At 34.5% G+C, this 20700-nt stretch overlaps 1 protein-coding gene across 1 annotated transcript in view; it reads left to right on the forward strand.

Moving 5' to 3' along the window:
* Nucleotides 1–20700, forward strand: part of DACH1 (dachshund family transcription factor 1) — a 565727-nt gene that overhangs the window by 324313 nt on the left and 220714 nt on the right. Inside the window, 1 exon segment of the mRNA XM_042782473.1 lies at nt 720–881. Within this exon segment, the coding sequence (XP_042638407.1) occupies nt 720–881 (162 nt within the window).

Here is a 20700-nt window from a genome sequence, read left to right on the forward strand (position 1 = left end):
ATTAATATTTAGTAAGTAGAAGTGAAAGGTAGCTATTATTGTTTTTCTTGACCACTTTGAACGCAGGGATACCAAACTGTTTAGCAATACAAGGTCCTTGGCTTGAGTAGTCCAGTGGTCCAGTGGAAGAAGAAAAGATGTGGAACTAGTTAGGGTGATAAGACTCTTAAACATGAGTAGAATTTTGCTGGGAGATGAGAAGACAGGAAAGTGAGTCATGGGGCAAGGACATTCCAAACAAAGGAAATTTCATGGACAAAAGCACTGACTTGAAATGGAAGGGCAAGAATGGGTAACGGTAGCATGTTCAGCATTGCTGGAATATGGCAGGAGAATAATGAACTTGGGTGATTTACAATAAGGTAGTTAGTAAAAAGTGTTCTGGATTAAACTAAATTCAGTCCAACACCCCCACCCCCCTGTAGGCAGGGAATGACATGTTCACATTGGTTTCTTTGAAACATAATACTGACTGCATTTCCACCACTATCCTTCTAGGTATGAATTGTGTGTTTGCTAATATTTAATTTGGGAGTTTAGGGAGCAGTCTGTCCATTATATCAATATTGTTTCATTGCATAGTTGGGGATCAGAATCACATATTATCAGAGGGTTGAATATTGGAATCAGATACTCTAATATATGTTTGTATGTGTGTATATAAACTGCGTGAAGAATCAGAATGTGAATTGTTTAATTTTTAATTTATTCTTTTTAAGGTTTGACAGCAGCAGCTGCAGCAGCTGCTGCTGCTACCAATGCAGCCATTGCCGAAGCAATGAAGGTGAAAAAAATCAAGTTAGAAGCTATGAGCAACTATCATGCTAGTAATAACCAACATGGAGCAGATTCTGAGAATGGAGACATGAATTCAAGTGTTGGTAAGTTCTATGTTCACTGAAAGTTAGGGTGATCATTATGATACCAATTTACTTTCTTGTCCAGAGCAAAATTATTGGCTATCCATTTAAGATGTTTGTACTTTTGGCTTGGGAAACAGCATCTATTTTGAAGATGCCACTTTGCCTCCCACAACAAAGAATCTAAATTAATAATCAACACTATTTTCATGACAGGATCAATGTATGTCCTCAATATCTATTTCAAGTATTACTATAAATATCCTTCATAATAAAAAGGTTTAATAATCAGAATTTCACAAAATAACTAAAGGTACCCAAAACACCAAACTCACTGCCATTGAGTCAATTCCTACTCATAGTGACTCCCTTTAGGTTTCCAAGGCAGTAAATCTTCATGGAAGTAGATTGTCCAGTCTTCCTTCCACAGAGTGGCTGGTGGGTTTGAACCACCAACCTTCTGGTATGCCTTAGGCACTATGCCATGAAAATAATATTAAAATATATCTTTTTCTTTCTCGATGCATTTGTTATCAAGTTAATAAATTCACTATCAGTGTTGCTAAACATATAAACATATCCTTTCACATGCAATCAGTGGTAAGAATTATGTTTATGGTTTTTCCTTTCTATACCCAACATTATCAATTTCTCTCTTTTGAAAAAGTACTTAAATTCTCTTGATTTCTTTTTTTTTTTCTTACCCAACATATGGGGAGAGACAGATGAAAAGTTAACAGTCACTGCGGAACCAAAAGGCACAGTTTTATGTTTGTAGAATATTTGAGTAATTTTTTGGTATTCAAACACAATTTCAGAAATGGTTTAGTTTTCTTTCATTGATGAAATCTTTGACATCTGTCTTTGACATCTGCCACTGCACCATAATGCTTCCCTTTATGCAGAAGGCATGCTTGAAAATACAATTTCACAAAAGAATTTTGGATAGTGAAAGATAGGTACAAGATACTACATTCACGATATGTGCATGAAGACACAGTAATCCATAGCAATTCAATTAAATTCACTTCTTCATGTAACATCTTAACAGATTATTTAAGATAATCAGCCACTTGCTACTCTCAGTCTGTTAACATATATGGTTAGGGTACAGGAAAGAACACTATGTGTTTTAGAAATCATTTCCATAACACTTCCCTGGAAGCATACACTAGATCTCAGTTTTAGGTTAGAAGGTAGTTTTCAAAGATGTACACAGAACACAAAGCCCCTCTTCCAGTGATGCCAAAAGGCAGCTTCTAATGTAGGAGGGAACAAATAGAACTTTTTAGCAGAACTACATAAGGGAAGTAGGAAAGGACTTGGCAGTAACAGATTTGATTTGAGAGTAGGTTACAAGCAAAGTGGTGACAATTCTTAGAAGGATGAAAGAGGTGGAAGAGAGCCAAGAGTGATGGCTCTAAAATCTGCAAGAGCCTAAGGAAGACACCAGTACTTGCCTTTATAGTGCTTCTAGTGGGGGGACAGGGGAGACAAGGGATTGCTTAGGTCATGGCTTACACACATAAATTTAGACTTTGAAAAGATAAAATTGTAAAATTGAATTAAAATGGAGGAATTGTAATTCTGCTTTTAGAACTATACATACACATTATTTTAGAATAGCACCTTTTTGTTTAATTTGTCCTATAACACAGGCAAAAAATTAAACACTTAAAATGTAAGTAATTAGCCACTGTAAATTATAGTTATCACTCCAAAACAAAATCTGTATTTATTTTTCCATAATTTTAGAAGAGTAGGCTTTTAAGGCAGACTCTTTTTGATAGTTGATCTTGTGTTGAGAAAGGGTCCTTAAAAACAGGCACTTTAATAAACATTGAAACATGCTGCCACTGTTTGAATTTACCTGAGCAGCAAAGAGAAGTTGGCCTTGAGGAAATCAACGAGCATAAGATAAGGAGAAGATGGCTTCTAGTTAAATACTGGCTTATATTTAACTTTTAATATCATAGAATAATATTTACCTAGTGACAAAATTCCAGCTTACCTTAATTATGTCGATGCAAGACTATAATAATAGCTTTAAAAAGAAACAATTTGAATTTTCTTTCCTGTTTTAGTTGGAAGAAAACTCTTTAGTTCTATTAAAATATTTAATAGGTAGTTTGTACTCCTCCTTAATTTTGTCATCTACTGTGCACACCAATTTGAACCTGTCGCAGAAATTTATGTGAATTTTCCTAGACAGGTCTGAACATTGAGTATCTGAACATTGGTGCTATGGGTAGCCTTTAAGGCATGTAGATCATTTATGGTGAATAGCAATAGCTGATTGGGGAAAACAATGTTACCATTGTTATTTTTATTCTATTCCCTCATGCTGTTTTCCTCTAAGAATGTACAATTTATTATCATTCCTGAGCATCACCCCTCCCAACACATTTTTTAGAAATCAGAGAAAGTGAGTATGGGGTGGGAATGAGAGAGGTTGTGGGAAGTACAGAGCAAAGATTGGGGTGAGGAGTGAGTTTGCATAATCAAAGCAATTGTTGAATTGAGCAGTTGGTTTATATGGCTTCATTTTTCTGTGGATCTGAGGGCAATGTCTTCTGCTTGTTAACTATTCAATAATTTCTCATTCTAAGCCTCTGGAAAGTTATGTAAGCTTTCTGAGCTTGCTATTCTACATCTGTAAAATGGCATGTTGTTGTTGTTGTTATGTGCCGTCAAGTCGGCCCTGACTCACAGTGACCCCCTCCTTGGGTTTCCGAGGTGGTATCACTACGGAAGTAGGTTGCTCAACCTTCCTTCCGAGGAGTGGCTGGTGGGTTTGAACTGCCAGCCTTCTTGTTAGCAGTCAAGTGCCTTAGGCACTATGCTACCAGAGCTCCCGTAAAATGGCATAAGGGAGAGTATCTAACATCATGAGAATTAAAGAACATACTTGTCAAGTGCTTATGATATGATTTATCACAGTGTCTGCAAAACAGTGTTGGTCACCAGTAAGACTAGTTGTTTTGCTCTTATTATTATTTCTCCAAAGTGCCCTCCTAAAAATTACCTTTTTCCTCTTTTTTCTACAACCGTTTTTTGCTTCCGTTTTCTTGTGTCTATACCAAATCTTCTTCACTAAGCTGTAGGCCTGTGAGGAATTTTTTGGTAAGATGTTGTTTCCTTGGATTTTGTTGTACATTTAATTTTAAATCATTCTAGGAACACAATCATAGTCGTAGTACAGTCCCTGCACTCCAGGGACAAACAGTGGATGGATAAGATGACTGCATCAATACACACTCCTCACAGGATGGACTGGGTCTTTCAGGAGCTCTAGGGAGCTTGAGAAGCTTAGAAAAACAGTCTTGAAGCATCTGAATTCTATAAGTAATCCAAAGAGTCTCAGAGGCCTGTATTTCAGAACACAAACTTACAGCTCTCACGAATCTAACACTTGGCTCTTTGAAGTAGTAGAAACCCTCAGAGAGGTGCTACTTAAATGATGCATTATTGCTTCTTAGCCTTGCTCATGTTTTTGGAAGTCAGTTCAAGGCTCCTATATATATCTAGCTCACAAGGTCTACTAAATAGTTTAAGCCTTTGACTTTTAGGAACACAGTTTTGGCCTTGGTTGTAAATGAACCCTTATTGCACCAGAAAATAGATTTCACTTTTGGTGGGTTTGTTTTAATTTTGCTTGGTAAGATTAGGGGTTATTTTATTATAGCTGACTCTCTCCCGCTTGTAATATGAATCATACAAAAAATTAGCCAGAAAGAGGTGTTTAAAACAACCTCTGACACTGACAAATAATTATTTTATATCCCAATTCTACATGGTCACCTTGAGCTCACATCTTTCCAACAGAACGAACACGTAGGAAGAAGTGAGGACCTTAGGATAGATCTGAGTGAGGCTTCCGCATGCTGAGTAAAATATATGGCCGTGTCGCCATTCTCCCTCATCCACAATCAATTGAATTCTTTTAGTTTAATATTTACTTGCTAAGATGAGATGCTAGTCTGCATGGTGATAAACAGTCTGCTCCTGGCATCTGAAGGTGACCTGTCAGTTCATATAGACAAATCTCCTGCTTACTGAAATGTACAAAATAAATCATTAAAGCAGGCAGGTGCTCATTCCCAGATTTAAATCACCATAGATTTATGATTTGAATTAATGCTTCATTTGGCCAAAGAAATAGATGCTGAGACAAATGATATGCACTGGTTGGGGTTTCCATACTGTAGCCATCCTGATATTGATTACTGAGATGTCTTTGCAATCTCTTGTTTATATCAAGTACTATCTTGTGACAGGTTGGCTGATATGAGCTACATTGCAGATAAGAAGGAAAAATGTCCTGGATTCTTTTTAGTGGCAACACTATCCACAACATACAAGCCAGATAAATTGCTATTTTTTTGCTTTAAGGACTGATCTACATAACCAGCTTAAAACATGCTGCTTGGAAATTGGGACTGGGATATTGGAAAAGTTGAATTTAAAACCCGTGAACCCAAGGTCAATTCAACGATCTCTATCGCTGTGTTTTTATCTGCTTATTTATTTATTTATTTATTTATGGCATTGTACACATTTTTAAGGATACTAAATCAATCACAATTGGTTTAATCTAAATAAGGACACTGAATTTTTTACTTCTAGTATTTAAATGCCACATAAATATTGATATATTGAGAATTTCTTAATAGTTTTTGTTATTTAAATTCTTGCTAAGCCTAATATCTTGTCCTTTAACTTATGACGATGAAGGAAATAACTCTTAAAAGATATATGCATTAAACAATATTCCTGAGTACAAGACTTTGTGGACTATGACTTACAAAGAGGCAGGAAAAGACTGCGTTTTTACTTCTCTTAACATATTATTTAAGGAAAACGCTATGTACACAGTTTAAAGAATACTCAGAGGATTTAAGAGAACCTCTGCTGGTCGCTAATATCTGACTCATAGAACTGGTAAACAGCTATCAACAATAGTAGATTGCTTGCTTAGTAGGAAATGAGTTCATATCTATTCAAAATATGATCTTAAAACAGATGTCCTGAGAAAATCTCATTGTTTAAACTATAGTCATAACCCCCTAACTGTTGTTATTTCTTGAAGGAAGTGAAGTAATCTGAAAGACTTCAGGATTTCTCTTTCTGAATGCTGATGGACATGGGCAAGAGTGCTCTGATAGCTGTTGTTAGGTCCCATTGGGTCAGTTCCAATTCATATACCAACCCTGTGTACAACAGAATGAAACACAGAGTGATCTGCAAAGCTGAGCCCCTTGCACATGTCCCAAATATAGGATTCTTGTTCGTTTTCTCAAACTTACTCTAGTTAGGCTGTAGGGATTTCAACTAAAAATTAGAATCTGAGTTTGGGATAAATGGCTGTGGTTCTGTAGTTGCATTCCTTACGCCTTCCATCTCCTGTCCACCAATCAACAAAACAGAACAAATAAATAAACAAACACACACAACAAAGCCAAACAGATATGGAGATAAATTCTCCTCATTAGCTGATCACCTCATTTTTTTTTTTTAACAATTCTTGCAGAAGTAGAACTGTTTATACTGTAGTCATTTCCGTTCTTCAAATGCATGTGTCTATTTGGAAAGGAAACTTAGTTTTATGATTTCGGGAAAAAGTCTTGGAGACCTTGAGAAAGCAAATAAAAGGAAACTGAGAACACAGGCTACCAAGCAGAGCCCTGCAGTTGCACATTGGATTCTCTGCCTTGGCAATGTTAATGAACCTCAAATCCTTCCTATAATTAGATGAGGGAATTGCTTATATTTTCAAACAGATGATGCTGCTATAATGAAACGATTGACAGGGAATTTAAGAGTGTCTACAGTAGTCATTTGGTTTCTGTTATAAAAAAAAAAAAAGTTTAAAAAGAAGATTGGCTTTAGACATAGGTCCTGAGAGAGGTAGTAATTTACATAGCATGCTATGACAGGTGTCTTTGTATAGCAAAGAAATAAAATGGAAGACTAGAGAAATGATGGGCAGGTAGAGCAAATTTTTTGGGAGGGGGTGTCCTATGCTCATTCTGCTTAGGTTCTTTAAAAGGGGCCGAGACTCAAGAGATGGATCCGGATTGAGTGCACAGCTGTAACTGCTGATGAGCTAATTGCTCCTTATCTCTCAGCCCCATTCATCTTCATTTTTTACCAATTACTGAGAATTATCTGTGTTCTCAGTTGGATATGAGAGTTAATCCTTTTTGGTTAAGCTGGCAGTACTGTGAGCAGATTCCAAATCGGAGGGTGAAAAAGCCAAAGCAAGCTTGCTCTAAAAATGTCTCCAGTTCAATTACCGTATCACTGATTCATAAGAAATTTGCCATTGTTTAACAGATTAAATGTGGAAAGTTTTTTTTTTTTGGTAACTTTCTTAATGTTTCTCTGCCGAACAATTATTTTAAGATTGCTTTTCCTGTCTGATGAGTAAAATTTAATGATATTAACAGCAAGGAACTTGTAAACATGGAAACACACACAAGACTACCCTAAAAGGCCAAAAATATTCTGACACGTGAGACAAGGAATATTTTAGAAACTATAGCTGTCAAATTATACAATAGGCATTTATCATTGATGCTTTTGCTCTCTGTGACTTCACAGATGGTCTGGAAAGTATGGCTAAGTATCAACCTTTTTCACAAATGTCACATTAGTAACTTTAATGGAAGACCACATAACCATTTCTTAAAAGTATAGTTATTTCCATGGTCAGTTATTCAGTCTATTGTTAATAACCGTTATGTTTAACATTATCCCATATACAGAAGATGTCTTTATAGTCTGACATTTCACACAAAGTTGTTTAGGACAGCATTAAAAACAAAACAGGAAATAGTGACCTCCTCTTTCATAAATTTTGATTAATTTATAACTATTTAATATTTTGGTCGTTTTTCCTTTATTCATTATTTTAAATGAGATAGTAAAGTGTGAAAACCTAAGGAATAAATAAATACAAAATTAACCCAAAATCATTGTCTAGAATTTGAACATCTAATAGTATAATCAAGAAAATCCTTTTAGATCTGTTAAAAAACTAGTGTGGGGGAAGAAAAAGCAAAATGTAAGTCATAGGATCTAGAGTCTAATAATAATTTAGCTAATGTTGTTGTTGTTATGAGCCATCGAGTCTATAGCTATTTAAGTAAAGTCAACTTCTCAACTTTCTTATGTAGTAATAAGGAGTTTGCTGTCCAATTTCCCTTTTGATTCTAAACTCTGGATAGAAGATAAAAGGCATAAAAGTATTTTGTAAAGCACTTTTGTAAAATAATAATAAAAATAACCCAAAACTATGTAAGTGTTCAAAAACAGGACATGATAAGTGTATAACATCATTTTACATCTTAAGCAACCATTACAATATAATGTATAGAATGGAAAATATTTACTTTGAATATAACATCAAAAAGATGATGCAAAATTTTATACTTATATACTATATATGCAGTTAGAGTTTGGAAGGAGTTGGACTAAATTTATAGTTGTTATGGTTTTGTGGAAGAATAATGGTATTTTTTTCCAAAAATATTTAATATACTGTAGCGTAGTGCTGAACGCACTTGACTGCTAACCAGAAGGCTGGCGGTTCAAACCCACAAGCCACTCCTCAGAAGGTAGGTTGGGCAATCTACTTCTGCAGTGATACTGCCTTGGAAACCCAAGGAGGGTTCCCAGTGAGTTGGGTCCGACTTGACGGCACATATAACAAAAAGAACAACAAAATTAGATGTTTTAAAATGACATGTGAATATATTAATAATTGGTCATTTTATGAAGCTCATTTTCATGATTTTCTAGAAAATGGATAGCATCATTTTGCATTTTCTCTTCTAACAGTTTTTGACTTTCACTGGTTAATATAAAAAGAATAAAAGCAATAATACTCATAACAGATGCTATATATGGAAAAAATATGTTTATGAAAAAAAATTTTGTTCAACATGATGTATTACTAAATCCATTTCTATATGTTAATAAAAACTTAGAGTATGATCAATAACATATATTAGTTTCCTATATGAATTATTAAATGCATTAGGAGTTCTGGTGCAGTAGAGCTTAAGGCATTTGACTGCTAACCAGAAGGCTGGCAGCTCAAATCCACCAGACACTCCATGGAAGGAAGACTGGTCAATCTACCTCCATAGTGATACCACCTCGGAAACCCAAGAGGGGTCGCTGAGTTGGGAATGACTCCACGGTAGTGAGGTGTTTTTTTTTTTTTTTTTTTGGTATAGATAAGCAGAATGGAGAGGATATTTTCATTTCTTCGTGGAATCAGTTCCATGTCCATGGAGATTTTTTTTTTTTTTAATTTATGTGGACAGTTGGAAAACATAATTAAAAAATACCAACCCAGAATTTTGTTTTGGCTTCATTATGGTTTATTGCAACTCATGACTGGATAATGAAATAAGTTTAGTAACTCATGCCTATCATTCATATATATTAAATAATTTCATTTGACTTAATAAGCTTATATATGTACATATCTATATCTATATATGGTATAATAATAAGACATAAGAAAATGTGAGGTATACCCAAGTAGATATTTTATATAATAGAGTCTATCATGTTCTGTCAGATGGAATACATAGCATTCTTGGAAATATGATTTTCTTTGAGGAAAGATCATTATAAGCTGATATCAAGAACTATGATATCATAAGAACTATGAAAATAAAATATCATGGGAAGAAACATTTCAATATAAAATAACCCTTGGCTATATTCAGTCCTTATTCAGATTGGACAACTCTTATTTTATTCATAAATATAATTTTCCATTATTTTATTTGTTTTGTTCTTTTAACTTAATATTATTGATCCTGTACAATTAGAGGAAATCTTTAACTTTATATTATGTAGAATCTAATGTTTGGTAGTACATATTTTCAAATATCTCATTATGATCTCATAGCAGAAAATACATTGTTTGAAGTGTCACTAGGGTCTTCATGGTCTCACATTATTATTAGTGGGGAGTGGGCACTGTCATCAAAAGTTTGTAACTCTGAACCCAAAGGACCTGTCACCAGACCTAGTATTTCATATTTGTGTAACTGTGATTGCTCTCCAAATATTCCAAAATTGTACAAATTGATTTTATATGAATTATGACATGTCAAATTGAATATAAAATAGTATAACTAAACCATAATAAGTAAATAAAACAGTCGTTGACATAAATGACTGAAAGTCAGTTCAGTTAAGAGGAAACAATGTGGCATACATAGTTGCACATGCTCTTGATGGGCATCAAAAAAAAAAAAAAAGCAACAACAAAAAAAACACACCTTGGATTATTTGGAAGATAGGAAGGAATGGAGGATTTAAATATGGTTTTCTTTAACAGCAGGTCATAATGGAAACACAGACCCTTACATTCAGTGCTGAGAGAATTACCAGTTTGATAATGATTAGGAATGTTGTTATTAAAACAGTATGTGCAGTTCATTTTCAACAGTTTTGAATTAGAGTCTGCACTAATGAAACGGATACGGTTTCCTTCACAAAGGGCAGATCTGTTAGTTAATATCACTGCGGCAGTGCCTTGCAGACCATGCCTTTAGCTCTATTTGTATTTCACAGCATGATAAGCAAAGAGTGTTGATTTTCAAGGATCCTGCTGATGAAAGGTAATGGCATTATTACATCTTTATCTCAAAAGCAGAACTGAGTGGTAAATGATTTTTTTTTTCTCTCTCGCACAAAAGATTTCTTGGTTAGAAAGCTTTTTTTTATTTCTTTACATCATTTTAGTCTTAGAAATGAAATGTTATTATTTAATGTCTGCACAGCAAGCTTGAAAGCACCTAATAGGGAATGGATTGGAAGTGAAGTACCTCCTGCTCACAGATATGGATCTTCTCAGTCACACGCTGTACCAGCTGTCATCCCAGCCATACTGCTGTGATTTAATTAGTCTGTTTATGTCCTTTCTAATAATATTTCCATCTCTATGAAAGGACAAATGCGACAGGGACTTTGTCCCTTTCTGGTTCTGCAGACTGAAGAATGTGGCCTACATCTGATATGTGGGGTTGCGGAATTGAATCACCATTCCTGTCACTTCAAGCTGTTGATAAATTGTTCAGCCAAGAAGTGTACTTACTTCCTTGGGGTCATATGTGGGCTGGAGTAATAATCTGCATAGGAACAAAGAGAGGATGGATGGATGCATGTGTGTGTGTATGTGTGTGTGTGTGTCCAGTCATATTCGTGTATGATATTACACGTTTTAAAATTAAAATAACTCACAAGAAAATGCAAACTCTGCATTTTTATCAGTGTCATGCCTGTCTTTATGGTATCTACCTCTTTTCATCAATTGGGTTCATACAAAATTAAAATATTTTAGGAACTCTCGGAAAAGTTTTCAGATATATGATCGTGATTATATAACATCAGATGATTTTTAAAAGAAGTATATATTTTTAAAAAATCAGTAATTCATCTGAAATTTAACCTGCATAACAACATAGATTGGGGTCTCTGGAAAAATCTCAATTTGATATAAGATACTAACTTTCCAGTGTTCTAGGGAAAGAAGACCTCATCTTCATACAACATTTAATAATGATATTTTGTTTAAAATTTTTTCAGAATGTGTAGTTGATTTAGAAGAATATCTTTGTTCAAAACAACCAACCACACTACGCACATATCCACTCAATTATATAAATATGCATGCATTAATAAGCAAATACAAAAGTTATACAACTGCATTTAATATATATCAGTGATTAATAATTTATACTCAGGTACTATATCATTTGAGTAATTCAAAGCTACTTCAAAACCCAGTGGCTTTGAGACCATTCCTGATTCTGCCTTAAGATTCTAGAACCTTGTAATATTTCACGAAATAGATAGCTATAATAGAGATAGTGAAAAAACAGAGAGAGAACTCTGAAAGCAGTTTCATTTAATTTTAATGACACTCATGTTTGTCCCAGGAAAAAAGTTGATATCATTTATATGTTAATCTATTCTATTTTAGTTTGATCTACTTTTTGGGCATAGAGTGTGTTTTCTTCACTGGTCTGTAAAATTTCCAAGTTCTGAAATTGTTTGTCATGAGGTTTTCTGAGCTATCTTCTTTCTAGATGATGTTTTCTGTGCTTGCTTCACTTGTTTCCCTCTCTCACACTTTATAGTTGGCGATTCCAATTGCATTTTCAGAGAGGGACTTGTTAAAACAATGGGTCTATCAGACAATATAAGTTCAGTATTTGTTTTATATAAAAATACCCAAATGAAAATGTGCTAATCTAAAAATCTTATGAAGGCGACCAAATTGTTTTAGAAATTATTTCTTTTAGCAACTTAATTCTTAGACTCCTCATGTTGTCAGTTTCAGTACCACAAGCATGTAATCATTTTTCCTCATTTTTTCACATACCTGCCACTGTTTAAATCTGTGCCTGTATCAAGAGAACAGATTATATTCTAGACTCTTTTAAAATAATTATAATAAAATGAGAATCAATATTCTAAAATTTCTTATTTCTGTTAGTAATTTTTGTCACCAATTTAATTATTTTAGCTTCCTTTTTTTAAGTTATATGTGACCTTACAATTAGAAGTCACCCACCCACACACAATGGTACCCCCATATTAACAAGTGTAAACTGAATTTACTACATACATTTATTTTCTTATTTTATTTTGGAAAGCATAGAAATATTTCTTAGGCTGTCTTTCCACTGAGGTATAATTCACTGCTTCTCTACATTTGGTATAATGTCAAACATAAATGTTGATGATTAAGTTATCTTGACAAGAACCATTTTGATGCTTTGAAAAAATTCAGCAATAAGCATTTGACAGTATTTTTTATTAATTGGATAAATGAATTGTGAGATGTGTGATTACATGATGATGTACTCATTTAGTTGTTGCTTTTTGCTTTTACTAATCTCTGTCATATTGGATTTATAAATGAAATGGAGTGACCTTTGAAACTGTGATGGAAATGAAGAGATAAACACAACTTGAAAGGACAAACCAATTAATATCAATGTGTTTGTTACACATACATGAGGAATTTTAATCCTTTGCTCTCCCTAGTAAATGTGTAGCTCATTTGTTGTGTAGGGGAGAACACTTTTCAACGGTTAGAGATTTTAATCTTAATTTTTCTGAAAGTGTATACATTTATATGGCATAATTGTATTATAAATATAACACAAAGTTACATTAATTTTAGTGCATAAAATGTTGCCACTACTAGTTTTAAAAGGTGTAGCAATATCACCTTTGGATGAAAATAACTTTTAGTTGCATAAATATGTTCATACAAACATAAATGCATGTAAGCTATTCATTTACACTCATATCATACTTTTTATTAATAAATATACTGTAATCTTACTTACACTAAGTTGTTGAGTAACGCTGTTTTGTAAATTCAGACTTCGTAATTGATTCTCTTCCATTGTTCATAAAATACTTTCTAAAAAATTCTGATTCTATATTCATAAATGAAGCATTTATGATTTTAAACTGTTAAAAATATTTATCTAAGTCAATAAATATATTTCAATATACTGTCAAAATAAAACCTGACTACTCATATTTATACTTCCTTCTTACTGTATGCTTTCTCCCTTTGTCATCCTGTTTTTTACTTAATTGACTTTATTTTGTGTTTTTTAAAAAAATCTATTGTGCTGTGGTGTGAATTTGAGACCACTTGTACATTCCATTACCTTTAATAGGTTAATTATAGAATATAATCAATTTAATATACAGGTTTTAAAATACTGCCATTGATGCACAACAAGAAAAAAGGTAATACAAGTTTGACATTTTAAAACTCCTGCATTGAGACTTCCACTTCTAATTGATTTTTAAAAGAGTTCCCTGGAAAAGTGAGCTCAGAAATGTTTATAACAGCTTTGGCAACATTCCAAAATGTTTACTACAAAGCATAACTCAGCACTTTCTGAGCTCTCCTATCAACTAAGAAAGATGTGTACTATACTTGGTTCGATCCATATTGATATCCAACCTTCTTTTTACTTTTTTTTTTTTTTTTTTTTAAAAAGACATAAATTCTCAAATTTGGTCACCTAAAATAAGAAATAGTTTTTCTTTTGTTAGGGAGAAATTCTTAACAAGAAGCTGTGAGTGCTCAAAGGACATATCTTTTATTGTTTTTCTGAATTCTGTGTGTGTGTGTGTGTGTGTATGTGTCTATCTAGACACTGGCTTTCAAAACTTTGGCAAAACTGACAAAAAATGAGTTTTGAATAGGTTAAAGTTATAGCCCCCCTTATGGTTGATTGTAGGTGTAAAAAACTTCCTTAGGCAGCTAAAAAATTAATGCATGCAGCATCCATTCTATTTTAACAAGAGAGCAGAACAAAAGGCAAGTAACATTGACCACAAGCAATTACTTTAAAAGGCTGCTGCTAAGTATTTCAGGAAAAATGATTCCATTGACTAGTTGTTTGTCAGTTCCTGTACGTTTTTTATTGATTGTTTTTAAATATATAGTCCCCATGACTGAAAACGTTGGTACTGTCTTCTCTTCAGTGCTGGACCTACTTTCTATGAATGATAACAGAGAAATTTATACAGAAAATGAATGTACACCTTTTATTTAGATCTCTAATTTCTAATAATATTAACTGTGTAGTGTAGTGCTCCTTTGAAACTAAGTTATGGAGTAGTAGGCAAGCTTATAACTATTTTAGTCTGTGAGGTCTTTGGTTATTCTGTGTGGTTTTTCTCAGAGGTGATTCAATCAAGTGATATTTCCAAGTATGATCAGTCTGAATGAGTCATTTATTTGTAAGCATTTCTTTTTTAGATGAAGACTGTGGAGTAATTGTAAAACATCTACTTATTCCCCAGGAATCTGGAATGATTTGTGGTTTGAAATTTCTGTGTTATAAACTCATGCAGTGCAGGCCATATTCCATTTCGTCAATAGCCAGAAATTCTGATTAGTTGGGTGTAAATCAATAATATTGAGAAAATAAAGATAACAAAAACAATGAATAAAAAGTAAAAGAATTGATAAAACAGGTAAAGAAGTCATCAACTAGACAATATTACATAATTTGTCAAAAACAATCTATTACACAACGCAGGTTGGTTCTGAGAAACAGATTTTTGTGAAATATTTTCCCTCAACTCCAAATTCACACTTTTTCACTCAGATTTGAAACCAAAACTATATTAGAAGCATCATTTGTATTCTGTAATTAGAGAGAGAGAGAGAGAGAGAGAGAAGACAGAGGGCACTCTGGTGGCACAGTAGTCAAAGTGCTTGACTGATTAAAGCACTCAACTGCTAACTAAAAGGTCAGAACCCATGAGCTGCTCTGTGAAAGATATGGCAGTCTGTCTCTGTAAAAAGATTATACCCTTAGAAACCCTGTGGTGCAGTTGTACTCTGTCCTGTAAAGTCACTATGAGCTGGAATTGACTCCACAGCAACAGGTGAACAGACACACACACACACACACACACACACACATATGTGCAGAGTGAGAGTGTGAATGTACTTTGGTGGTGCAGTGCATAAGGCACTTGGCTACTAACCTGAATGTTGGTGGCTCAAACCCACCAGCTCCTCTGTGGAAGGAAAATAGGTCAATCTACTTCTGTGAAAGTATACAGGCTTGGAAACCCAATGGGGGTTGCTGAGAGAAGGAGTCTACTCAGTGGCAATGAGTTTGTTTTTTTGGTTTTATATGTGTGTGTGTATATGTATGTATGTGTGTATATATGTATGTATATGAATGTATGTGTGTATGCGTATGTGTGTGTGTATATATATGTATATATATATATATATATATGTGTGTTTAGGAGCTCTGGTGGTGTCAAGGGCCTAAGGCATTTGACTGCTAACCAGAAGACTGGCAGTTCAAACCAACCAGCCACTCCTCAGAAGGAAGGTTGGGCAATCTACATTGGAAACCCAAGCAGGGGTCACTGTGACTTGGATCCAACTCGATGGCAGTGTATTGTTTGTTGTATAGGCATCTATCTATGTATCTGTCCACTTTTGCACTATTCAAAACCCAAAGCCTTGTTCTCCTGTTTTAAATAAAACGAAGCAAATAAATCAACAATACATCCCTGTACATAATGCATTGAAACAACATCCATTTTGTTATAGCCACAAATAAGTTTCTCAGTACAGTAAAATTGACTTGAATTTCAAAGATTCACACACACTTAATCTTCATGCTTTCAGCTTTTCACTGATGTACTGATTTTTTTCCCCTGTAAACTCTCGGAGTGCAGTACATTTTGTTAATATTTATTACAATATCCGTTCTCCCTCCAAAGGAATCTTTGTGAGGGAGAAAGGAAGGGTCAGAGAAAGAGAGGGAAAAAAAAATTACTATGAGAATTCAATGAGCATATCAACAGGTAAGGGAAAATTGAGATGTATTACAGAGTGGTTAAATATTAACAAAAAAACAAAGAAACTCACCGCCATAGAGTTGGACCTGACTCATAGCGACCCCTCCTTGGGTTTCTGAGGCAGTATCACTACAGAAGTAGATTGCCCAACCTTCCTTCCCAGGAGTGACTGGTGGTGGTTAAACATTAGAAGCACAAAACCCAGTGTCTTGATTTCTTGAGTGAAAAGCACGGTCCTGCCCTTTATCACTGTTATGTCATTTTTGGGATCTTGCTTAATCCCTCTATATGTCTATTTCCTCATCTATAAAACCTATTACCACCAAGTCAATTCCTCCTCATAGCAATCCTATAGGAAAGAATAGAACTGACCCATAGAGTTTCCAAGGCTGTAATTATTACAGAAACTGACTGCCACATCTTTCTCCCACAGAGCAACTGATGGATTCAAACCATTGACCTTTCAGTTAGCAGTAGAGTGCTTAACCACTATGTCACCAAACCTCCTTTTTCTCATCTATGATAGGTATAATAATTGTTAGTATTTGATAGGGACATTCAGGGGTTATTTGAGTTAAATCAATTTGCAGAAGACTGACTGACATATTATAAGCACTATACTCATATTTAAGTTGAAAATTTAAAAAATTTTAAAATGTAATATACAGAAACACACATATATAACTTCTTAAAAACTAGGTTTCTCCAGTATTCTCAGCAAATCAGCAATAATTTGAAACCATACCTATATATCCCTTCCTTTACACACCCTCAACATTCTTTACCTCACTAGTTGGTCTGATCTAATATTTTTTCCAAAGAGTTTTGTCAATTATTTGGTGCAGTCTGAGATGAGTACCATATTCAGGAAATATGCAACCAAATTTTGATCACATTGCTGTACTTTTAAAAGGCACTAACACCTGGAAAGAAGGAATTTATCAGTTATTTCATTTGCACATTTGTTTTAGAAATCTATAATCAGCCTGTAAACTTTTTAATTGGAAAGTTTTGTCCCATTTTGTGTTATCAGACAAAATATGTACTTTAACTCTAAAAACAGACATTACTTTATTCAGTGCACATAAGACTTCCTTTAATTAGCCCTTAATAAGCTTGGTTTAACTGGGATTTACGGAACAACAGTGGTCATTAACATTAGCCAGATTAAGACTGTGTTAATTACTATTGATAGATAAAATAACGCGCAAAAAATGGATTAAATTATTCCTATACTTATGAATTGAAAAGAAGTAGGAAGCTTTAAAATGGAAGATATGTTATTTATTATTTTAAAACTGTATTTCTTCCGTACATATAGGCAGATCAATAAGGGGACACAGTTTCATGGTTTTAAGTTTTACAGCTTCTTAAAGTTTATTGTAAATAAAGGCCAATTTTAAAAAAAATATCATTTTGGATAATTCCCTGAGATTTAGACGTGGAATTTTTTACATTTTCTAATTTATGTTACATGCTCCTGGAAACAAATGGACGTTTGGATTATGCATTATCTTCAAAAGACTTAAAACCAAAAACCAAACTCACTGCTGTTAAGTTGGATCTGACTCATAGTGACCCTTCCTTGGGTTTCCGAGGCAGTATCACTGTGGAAGTAGATTGCTCAACCTTCCTTCTAGGAGTGGCTTGTGAGCTTGAACTGCCAGGCTTCTGGTTAGCAGTCAAATGCTTCAGGCACTACACTACCAGAGCTCAAAAGACTTAGTTACTTCTTTTTTGGAACTGATAGAGCCAAATGATTTCTTCTCTACTAAAAGGATTTTGTTACAATTGTGGCACTTTTATGTTATTGTTGTCTTTTAGTGTTTATAGATACCTTGATATCTATTACTAAGATATTAGGTTTGTGGTAAACAATAACTGAAGACTTGGTAGTTGTTGTCAAGTTAGTGTGTTCATGGTGACCTCATGTGTGCAGAGGAGAGCTGCTCCAGAGGGTTTTTAAGGCTGTGAGCTTTTGGAAACAGATCACCAGACCTGTCTTCTGAGATACCTCTAGATGGGTTTGGATGATACACCTTTAGGCTTAACTATATTTACTACCTAGGGATCCAGCTGAAGACTAGCAAGGATTTTTGTTTGTTTGTTTATTCATTTTTCTTCATGAATAAATTAATGGGCATTATGCCAAGTGAAGCTATTTCTACCACCCACTACCACAGCCATGGAATTAATTCCAATTCAAAGCTATGTTACAGGACATAATAGCTTAATAATATTATTATTAGTCTTCTGGTTAGCAGTCAAATGCCTTAGGCACTTGACACCACCAGGCTCCTAAATACATATACATACATACATACGTATAGCATAATAGCATAATAATAGTTTCCAAGGCTATAAATCTTTAAGGAATAATCTTTACGGAAGCAGACTGACTCATCTTTCTCCCATGGAGTGGCTTGTGGGTTTGAACTACCATCCTTTTAGTTAGCAGCTGAATGCTTTATTCACTGCACCACCAGAGCTCCTTAGCAATTTAAAAAAAAAAGAAAAGAAAAGAAAACAATCCTAGCCAAATCCACTGTCATTGAGTTAAATTCCAATGCATAGAGACCATATAGGACAGAATGGACCCGGGTTTCCAAGACAGTAAATCTTTGTGGAAGCAGACTGCCTCTTCTTTTTCCTGCAGAGCAGCATGGGGTTTCGAACTGCTGAACTTTTGGGGAGCAGCTGAATGCTTTGACCACTGTGCCACCAGAGCTCCTTAGCTATTTCTTAGGATTCCTCAAGTAGTTTCTGAATCACCCATTCCCACATCCATTTTCTTGAAACTGCTCTTGCAGAAAATGCTCATATTAAATTAATATTTTATTGAGAGTGGGATACCCACCATGAGCTCTGGATTGACAAAACCAATGGATTATCCTAGTTTTCATTCTGAATGAACTTATGAAATCCAATAATTACATCTCATTACATAGTGTTGATTGTGATGCCCTGCTCTCTAAATGATTTAGATCACTTCCTTCCATTTGAAAATCTTTAACAAGAATATTAGTATGGTTTCAGGCAAAATGAATTATAGATAAATTCAGTCTTATGCCCTAGAATAGACTCTAATTTTGGCCAGTCTTCACTAATCTCAATACATAGCAATTTATTTATTTATTTATTACCCAGATGCTGAATCTAGAAAATTGAAAACCCTTCTTGAATTGTTCCTCTTCCCCTGTCTTGGGTATAACCTCATATGCAATACATCCCTATGTCTGTTTATTCTTTCACTAAACTATATTTAGGGTTCATACCCTTTTTTTCTCCTGGATCTCTGGTGGTGCAATGATTAAGTTTATGGCTGCTAACTGAAAGTCCTGCTGTTTGAACTCACCAGCTGCTCGCTGGGAGAAAAGACCTGGCTATCTCCTCCCATAAAGGAAACTTTATGGGGCAGTTCTACTCTGTCCAATAGGGCAGTTATGATTCAGAATCATCTTAATGGCAGCAATAGCAACACATCCTTCTCTCCATTGTGTCTGCAGCCAACCTGCTAATCCAATGTAAGTGCTTCCCACCTGGGCCACAGCAATAAACTCAACCAGTTTTCTTATATTCACTCTTTGTTTTTTATCATCCTTTCTTCTTACACCAGCCACTCAATGATTGTGAGTCCTAAAATAGTTCATGAGATTTGCCTTTTTAAAAGCATCCAGTGGCCTTTCATTGCCCTTAGAATGAAGTTCAACTTCCTTAACATGTCCTGAAAGATGATGCATTATATAGATTATGCACCATCCTACTCAAAAAACTTGTCTGGGTTATTCTTTCCCTGTTTGCTATTCTTGTCACACTGGCTTTTCTTCTATCCTTCAGATAAACTATATAATTTTTATCCTTGTCTTCCTTAAAAACTGTCCACTGAAACTGCCCTCCCCCTGCTCTAGGCGTCCCTAACTCCTGTGCATCCTCCAGGCATGGCTTATATGTTTTTTTTCTAAATGCTAAATTTAAATTTGTTCACCAGTTCTACACTCACCCTTGTTGCATTTCACACTACTCTATTTATTTATTTATTTTTCTGTAGCACGTTGCACTTTTTATAATAATATCTTATTTACAAGTGTGCTTACCTCATAATTGACCTTTTTCATAAGACCATTAGCTTGCTGAGGGCAAGGCTGTCTTGGGAACATTGGCGTATTACCCTAGTATGTGGTGATTCAACATGTATTCCTGAGTGATGGTTTAATGAATGAATTCTCAGGCAGGAATATCTTCTGAGACATGTTGTGTTTTACTGCCCGCTCTCTCTTTACTCATTGATATCCTCTATATTCTCATCAATTTGGATGCTCTCCTTCAATTTAAAGACAGGTTCAAGTTGTGTTTTGTTCAATGTCAGCATCCTTAGGTTTTACTGTGAAAGATTTTTATTCTCATTTTTTTGTATAATGGTATGTCCATATCCACTTTTGTT

This window comes from Orycteropus afer, unplaced genomic scaffold, assembly GCF_000298275.1.
Source record: "Orycteropus afer afer isolate SDZICR_OR568_19922 unplaced genomic scaffold, OryAfe1.0 scaffold00331, whole genome shotgun sequence".
NCBI lineage: Eukaryota > Metazoa > Chordata > Mammalia > Tubulidentata > Orycteropodidae > Orycteropus > Orycteropus afer.